The sequence below is a fragment of the Gavialis gangeticus genome, unplaced genomic scaffold (assembly GCF_001723915.1).
Source record: "Gavialis gangeticus isolate Ggan-Ray unplaced genomic scaffold, GavGan_comp1, whole genome shotgun sequence".
Lineage (NCBI taxonomy): Eukaryota > Metazoa > Chordata > Crocodylia > Gavialidae > Gavialis > Gavialis gangeticus.
In genome coordinates this window covers 40,027,521-40,035,798 of record NW_017729032.1, presented here as the reverse complement: position 1 = coordinate 40,035,798, position 8,278 = coordinate 40,027,521, and the positions used below count along the sequence as shown (strand labels likewise).

Genomic DNA, 8,278 nt, shown 5'->3' with positions numbered 1-8,278 from the left:
CATAAGTGTGGGTAAGAGTGTTGCCATGTGAACATTAGGTAAAGTTGTGCATGAATTGCCTTCAGCAGATTCAAGAAAAAGAAAGTTTAGATTCTCATGTGAATATTCAGTACATTCATATATCTCACAGTTAGTGTAGATAAAGGCTAAAATGGTCATCTCCTAGAGGTAAATGAAACCAGGGTTTTACTGGTAGAATTTGTACCTTTAAGGGCAAGGGGGTACTTAAGGTGTTGTTCAATCAGAGATTTCCTCTGTGCTTTCACAAGCAGGTGGGTTAGAGTTCTTCATTGAACAGATTCCTGCAGGCAGTCATGGGAGGTCTGTCAAAGTTACTGGTTACATGTTGAAGCCCTGCATGACTGGCACCAGTCAACTCCTCTTGGAGTTTAGCTAATAAATGTGGAGCCTGCCACTTAAAATCCATTGCACTGTCTGTCTTTCACCTGCATTTCCTAAGCAATGAGGCCTTGTTCAGGCACAACTCTGCCTATACCACTCTAATTATATGGAAGAAATTACAATAGGGAGTTTGTTGCAGAGGCCATTCCCCTACAGACAACACAGAGCTCCAAACTGCTAATTGTCCAAGTGAACTCATTAAAAACTAAAGATAGCTACACTGACTAAAATGCCTCAGTTTCAATGAAAATGAGGCCATACAAACGAAAAGCAAAGGAGTATCTACCACTATTTAAGGCACCTGACTGCTGTTCTCTTCTCCAAGTACTTGTTTTGTCTTAGTATAAAGGTACTTGGTTTTGTCCTATCTATAGTTAGCTATTACAGATCAATAAAAAGTTTGTATGAAAACCTGCAGGCATAGTAAAGAAAGTAGGGACATGGTAAAGGGGCTTTTATGTCCCATGTGACCACTCAGAAATGTGGCCAACAAACAAAAACAGAATTAATAAAATAGGAAATAAAAGATATCTGGAAATGGGAAATGTTTGAACACAGGCCATGCTCATAGATTTTAAGAACAGAAGGAATAATTGAGATCATCTAGCCCAAATCAAAGAAACTCAAAACCACCCCTATATTTATAAGTTTTAGGGTCTCTGGCCTCTAGTTTCTATGTTTCATACTTTATCTACCTTGTAGGGAGAAAAAACAAATCCCATAAAGTTCAGGCCTTTCTTGTTCAGATTATGCTCTTAATTCCCAAATATCTGTGACATCCTTTGCCGTAGTACTAATGTCATATTAGTGCCATATTACTCCATATGCTAATGATCACATGCCTGATTTCCCAATCCCTCGTCACGGTTATAACCTTTCTTGCTCTATCTGACCTTATATGTGATTTTACATTTCTCTTCTTTCACCTCTTATGATTGGGGTTCATGTAGCTTGTGATTGCTACGCAATAGCCTATTTTTGCCAGGTTACATTATAGACAGCCTTCTTTTTAATCATTGGCTAGCAAAATTGCACATAATCTTCTGGAATAGTCTAAAACCGTATTTCTGAAAATATTCAGAATCATATTTGATGCACTTTGCTGCATATTCTTTTCTCAAGGTATTAAGTATATGCTAACATATCAGTACATTTACTTCATTTTGCAGTATCCAGTAATATATGTAAGACTTAGAGAGCACCCTAGTGGTATAATTACTGAAACACACATCACTGCAAACATCTTTACATACACAGGTAAAATTAGATCAACGATAAAGTAAACTAGTGGCACACTAGTATTTGTTATTATCTAAATAATTCCTATTTCCCCTAAATAGTAGCTATGTTAGTGGTAATAAAAGTATTACTTAATAGTACTTTTGTTAAATATTGAACTGTATTTGTTTACATTTTAGATTTATGGAAAATTTACAAACAGAAGTGCAAGAAATGGAATTCATACAATTTTCAAAAGGCATGAACTTCATGAGAAAAGAGGACTTTGCAGAATGGTTACTATATTTCACTCATGAGGAAAACAATGAAATTTACTGGCATAATGTGAAAGAGAGGATCCAGGCAGGAGAGGTTAGTATACTATTTTTGTTTTGTTCCTTACTTCAAATTCAAATGCAAGATTCTAGTTATGAAACTGTCAACCAAAAATGTGCATCTTGGCAGACAGAGAAGCTCTTGTCACTTTTTTGAAAAATATTTTTATATCAAAAGGATGATGATTATTTGACAGCTAGAAAATAGAAACATAAAAAGTGATCAACACTGTCTCATGTAAATACTAGGTTGCAAAGTAAACAGATCTACCTGATCTTGGATTTATTTTCTAATATACCTAACTTGATTTATTTGGTACTCTAGAATATCAGTTTGGAAGAATTCAAGACTTTTTGCAAGTTTACAAACCATTTGGAAGACTTTTCTATTGCAATGCAAATGTTTACAGTAGCCAATCGTCCTGTTAAACGGGGTAAGTTTTACACAGTTTTGTGTACATACCTTTAAATGTAGGAGGAAAATATGCTGCATAGAAATCAGTGTAAATAACTTCTCTTGAATTAGTACTACAAACTCTGAAAACTAGTACTTGATTAACTTTTATTACAAATGTGTTTACTGTACATAAAGAACATATGCGCCCATAACCACAAGTCAATTTAATTTCTAAATACCAGAGTGTGCTGTTATATATGATTCATAGAATTACTCACAAGAGTCTGAAATATCAGTGAATAGATTTGATTTAAAGATTTTAATGGAGATGCTTACTTGCATAGTAGGTTTATGTTAATAAAACCATTAACTCTGAAGAAACTGACAGTAGGGGTTTGTTCTTGTAACAGGTTATAACCCCGCTGTGTTTCTCGCTTGTTCGTTTCATTCATCACTTTCTCTGTTTTTCCCCAAAATGTATGTCTATCATTATATATTAATTGCTTAAGAAATTTCTTCACAACCAAATATCAACATTTTGAAGAAAGAAGCTGCTGTCATTACTAAGAATGACAAATATCTGCCTGTAGGAACTTTGTTCTTCTTTTTCAAATAAACTCATTTGTAACTGAAGCACATGAGAGATGTTGCTCTGCTTTCTGCTCCCTGCACTATCTGTAGCTATGCTGTCTGTCCCATCCCCAGTCTGCCATGTGTCACATAAAGAGACTCCCCGTGCTACTTGTGGCACTCATGCCGCAGCTTGGCTACCCCTGACTTATAGACTGAGAGACAACATAAAAGAGAAACTCACTAAAAAAATATCCCAGCCCTGGTTTTGTTCTAGCCCTGTAATGGGTAATGCACAATAATCCAGGTTTTGCAAAACCTCAGTCAGTTTTGATTTTTTAAAAATTCAGTCCAGTATAATTGAAATCCAGGGTCTACTTTTATCTGATGCCTACAAGTTTCAGAACGTGTGTACACACATGTGCACATACATGCACACATGAGACACGGAAAAGGACAGTGAAATTACTGTGTTTAATATCAGTAACCTGTGGTGAACCTTCTGGATTTGGCCTACCTCGAGACCTGTCAAGTATCAATGAGAATTTTAGGAACTCAGAAGTCGTCCTTTTGAGTTGGACCAGTTGTGGGTCTCTGGTTTTTGGTGGTGGCTGGAGAAAACTGCTTCTAAAACCATAAGACTAAGTGCTAATGGGGAAAGTTTCTTCCTGACCAGCAGGCAGTTACTAATTAACTTATGCATTGAAATAGCGCTTTCCATAGTATGTTACTTCCTATTTAAGGTAGTTGCAGATGTTATCCTGCCAGGCTCTTTAAAGGCCTCACTGTTTTGTGTGAAGTCCACAGTTAACTATGAGTTAAAACTATTTGCTTTATTCTCTTCCTATTTTTCATATACTTCAACTTATACTTCTACATACACTTTTTTCTTTTTTTACATCTGTAGTCTTTAGCTGTTTGTTCTTTGGGTTCCTTTTTAGCAGTCTGGCTTTCCATTAACATTTTACCAGCTATAGAATGGGTTTAAAGATTTTTATACCAGGCCGTTTAACTATAGTCTCTTTTTAGTTCCTATGTTGTTTAGAATTCTTCACATCTTCTCCAATCAGTCAGCTTAAACAGTTTTTATACTTACAATAAGGATTAAACTCTAAAGACAAACATAAAGATGCTTCATAAGAAATATCTAATTTTAAAAAATAATGCTTCATTATTTTATGTCATTTTTAGCTTCTGGTACAGTCCTTTGTACAGCCATGATTACCTTAATTAAATTTTAGGCACTATTATTGGCTGAACTATAATTATTGCAGGGGTTGACAACCTGTTGCAGGGGTTTTCAACCTTTTTAGGAAGTGTACCCCTGGTGGCCAGACAGGGGAGGGGGCAGCTTCATGCAGAGCCAGGGAGGGCCTGTACCTGCCACCCATTGCCCCATACTGCTGCACCACGCTTTCCCACATGTCGCTCTGTGGGCTGCTGATGGGCCTTGCACATAGCCAAACATGCAGCACCCATCAGCAGCCCATGGAGCTGCATGTGCGACCAGCTGTACAAAAGCAGCGTGGGCAGTGGATGGTGAGAACAGCATGCCACCTTCCCCCTCACATCCGGCCAGCTGGGCGGCACCTGTGTGGCCCACAGAGGGGTACCGCTGCTCTAGCCCCCTCTGGACCTGCTCCTGGGAAGCGGCAGTGCGAGGTGGTGGGAGGCAGCACTCTGTTCTCACCCACCTCTAGATCAGACCTCCACAGGCTGGATCAGAGTTCTTTGAAGGCTGGATGCTGAGCCCTGACCTACTGAATTATCTTCTGTTCATCACTGAAGACCACTTCAAGAGTGTTCTCTCCTCTAACAGTCTCTAGAACTAACTTGGATTTACTGCAGAGCTACTAACAGACTCTATAAAGATTCCATACGGAAACTCTCTGTAAAGATTGTATAAAGATCCAGTGTCTGTGCATGGACCTGCTGGTAGAAGCAGCAATGTGTAAATGAGAGGAGCTTCCCCTTAAAAATCTGTAAATCTATAATTCATAGATTCATGGATGTTAGAGTCGGAAGAGACCTCAGTAGGTCATCAAGTCCGAACCCCTGCCCTGGGCAGGAAAGAGCACTGGGGTCAGACAACCCCAGCTAGGTGCTTGTCCAGTCTCCTCTTGAAGACCCCCAAGGCAGGGGAGAGCACCACTTTCCTTGGAAGCCCATTCCAGCTTCTGGCAAACCTTACTGTGAAGAAGTTCTTTCTAATGTCCAACCTAAATGTGCTCTCCATCAATCTATGGCCATTGTTCCTAGTTACTCCAGGGGATGCCTTAGTAAATAGAGCATCTCCTATTCCCTGCTGCCCTCCCCTGATGAATTTATAGGCAGCCACAAGATCACCTCTCAGCCTTCTCTGCTGGTTTAAGATAAAACAAGAGACCTCCAGCATCCCACCCTGCTCTCTGGGCTGGGAGGGGCTCTCTGCTCCAGCCCAGACAGGCTGGCCCTGCACCTGTGCTCCCCAGCCCAAGCAGGGACAGGTAGGGGTGGGGGTCTGGCCAGAGGGGGGTTTAATTCCCTACTCCCTGTGCCACCAGCAGGGGGGAATTAAACCCCTCTCTGCCCAGTTCAGCCTGGGTTGGCCACGCCCCCCCAGCACAGCTTCCTGGCAGCTGAGGGTATGCTCTAGCGCCCCCCCCCCGGTGCCTGGCCTGAACAACTGCGGGCATGTGCCGACATTTTCTCAGTCCAGAGCAAATGTTTGTCCAGCTACAAACTGGTTCAGCCTAGGCAGGTTAGACTAACCTGCAAAGGTTGAATCAATTCAAGCTCCTTTGAGTGTCTGTCCCTAGCTGATGTCTACAAATGCTTGTTGCAGGCTAGGCTGTAGGGTGCTATGATTTGCTGCTTTTATGGTCAGCGTATTGCCTTGTTCTCCACACTCATACCCTTACCTGTGCACATTTCTGATAAGCCAAGACTGGTGAGCCCTTTGTGCATGATTAAAAAGAAAGTAAATCCTTCATCCCGGAAGTACTTGTCCCCAGCCTGTTGCCTCTGGGCAACACAGATAGATTAAAACAATGTGAAAAGAGGAGTATGCAATACTAGGAAGAGAACTGGAGGCTAGAGTTGCAGTGATAATTTTTTTCTCCCATGAGTTCTATTAAACCATTCTTCTCTTCTACACATTCAGGAATAGGCAGTGCAATTCCTAAGGCCTATTACAGAACGCAGCACCAAAAGCACACTAAACTATGTTATAAACGCTGCCTTTGGTGGCTACAGGTTAGAGGATTGTTGGGTGAGGTGGACCAAGTCCTTCGAAAAACATCTTCTAGACAGCTTGAGACTGGTTCCAAATAAAATGTTATTCTTTTATAAGCCTTTTGTCGGGCAAGTGCTTGTAACCCACATGCACATGTCAGCCAAAAGTAGTTAATTCTTAAATATGCAGCTATTTTCAGCAAAAATTAATGATTACCATTTTTATTGTTGCTTCAGAAGAAATAACATATTTTAAAAGCCCATAATATAAGCAGTAAAGATTGCCTTGAAATATAAAGCAAGCTCAAGGGCACATGGATTGAGATTTTCTAATATAGTTTACTAGTTCATACATCCTAAATACTATAGGGGAGGATACCCAGGAGACTTGATATATATTGGTATGTAATCCTAGTATTTGATGTATTTTAGTATTTCTTCATTTCATGGTGATATGCAATATAATGTTGTTTTTTTATTAGCTGAATTTAAGAGAGCAGTGAAAGTGGCTACAGCACAGGAGCTCTCCGATAATGTCTTGGACACTGTTTTCAAGATATTTGATTTGGATGGAGATGATTGTCTTAGCCATGGCGAGTTTCTGGGAGTTCTGAAGAACAGGATGCATCGAGGCTTAAGGGTAACAAACATTCACGTTATCTAAAATAAATTACTATTGGGGCGTTATAGAACTTTTCTTATAAATGCCGGTAGAAGTGCAAGCACAAATAGAAGAAAGACGCAGATGAATCCTACTATTCAGGAGTTCTAGACAAAAACTGCCCCGTTTTTTAGATCTTATGCTGCTCCTAAAAATTCAGATGCTGCTTACAGGTCTGTAATGTACAGTATGATGTGTGTCCATCTGATGTGAAATGAAGAACACTGAAAAAGTCACCTAAGAAAATACACTATTCATGACTTTTTGTTGAGGGTTGCAATGTGTGTGTACATGCCTGCACTGAGCATGCTTCCCCTTCATTAGCATTCTGCTGTTGGCTGAGATCATGGCACACCTTACACAGCAAATGTATAATTTTGTTTGAAGTGTTATCTATGAGTACTCACGAGAATGTAAAAGAATTTAGGAGAAACTGAGGATTTCTAGTATCCATACTGGAAATACAAAGGAACCACTTCCTTAATGGCATTCACTTTTTTTTTTTCAGGGGGTAGAGGGAAGAATGTAATCTTGATGAGCATTTTTTTTAATTCTTTTATGGCACTGTTCTGGTTAACATGAACCAACTTCCCCACTACCCTTCCGTCTTCCCTTCCCCCTGGACTCCCTGATTAGTGGAAAAGTTTTGGATCCTGATTCAAATGGAAGTTCAGGCTTAGGTCTAATAATAATAGAAATAGTCTATGAACAGAATAACCATCATTGCTCAAACCTTCACCAAGAAAGCAAGAGGATGAATAAAATCAAATTTACAACACACTGGGGAGTCCTGAGGGCTAGCTGATTGTTGTAGGTGTAGTGATGTGCTTATTGCAATACTTGGGATAGCCATGTGAATTGTGGATGTAGCAGCATTTTAGTCAGATGCTTTTGTGTGTTGAACAACATAACAAAGGAAAGGAATGTTCTTTGTAAATGTGGAAGAACACTGTGTAACTTCTGATATTGTTAACAGGTACCACAACAGCAAGGTGTGCAAGGATACTGGAAATGTGTGAAAAGAGAAAGCATTAAAGGAGCAAAAGAAGTCTGGAAACAAACTGGGAGAAGTCCTTTTTAAAGAGAAAGCTTTGTTCTATTGCTGTAAATGTTGGGGTTTGGGGTTTTGCATACATTGTTTACATACTGGCTGAATCATAATTTTTATGCAGTTTAAATATTTAAGCAGTCCAATATCTGGTGCAGTAATCTTATAGTATGTTTTGGAATAATTGGATTTGATTCTGTTAGCATTTCTGACTTCCATACAAAAAGATACTAATTCCAGGAAATGCTGAAGTTTACAAAAATGGGCATCGGCAAAATTCCTGTGTGGAATCTGACTCCGTACTCTAGCTTAGGGGCGTCTGAGTTAGTACTGGTCACTAGATGATTGGGCTGAACAAATAATTTCTTAGTCAGAGGTAGGACGGTCTTCTCACTCAGCCAAACTATGGCAATGTTGGCCAATCAGAATAAGTA

General features: G+C 39.7%; 1 protein-coding gene across 1 annotated transcript in view; it reads left to right on the top strand.

Annotated features, from left to right (window-relative positions):
- MICU2 (mitochondrial calcium uptake 2) overlaps window positions 1–2,985 on the top strand; it is a 129,911-nt gene extending 126,926 nt beyond the window's left edge. Inside the window, exons 8-9 of the mRNA XM_019524813.1 lie at window positions 1,821–1,992; window positions 2,281–2,985. Coding sequence (XP_019380358.1) covers window positions 1,821–1,992; window positions 2,281–2,424 — 316 coding nt within the window. The 3' untranslated portion in view covers window positions 2,425–2,985. The remainder of the gene's footprint in view (window positions 1–1,820; window positions 1,993–2,280) is intronic.
- The last annotated feature ends 5,293 nt before the right edge of the window (window positions 2,986–8,278 follow it).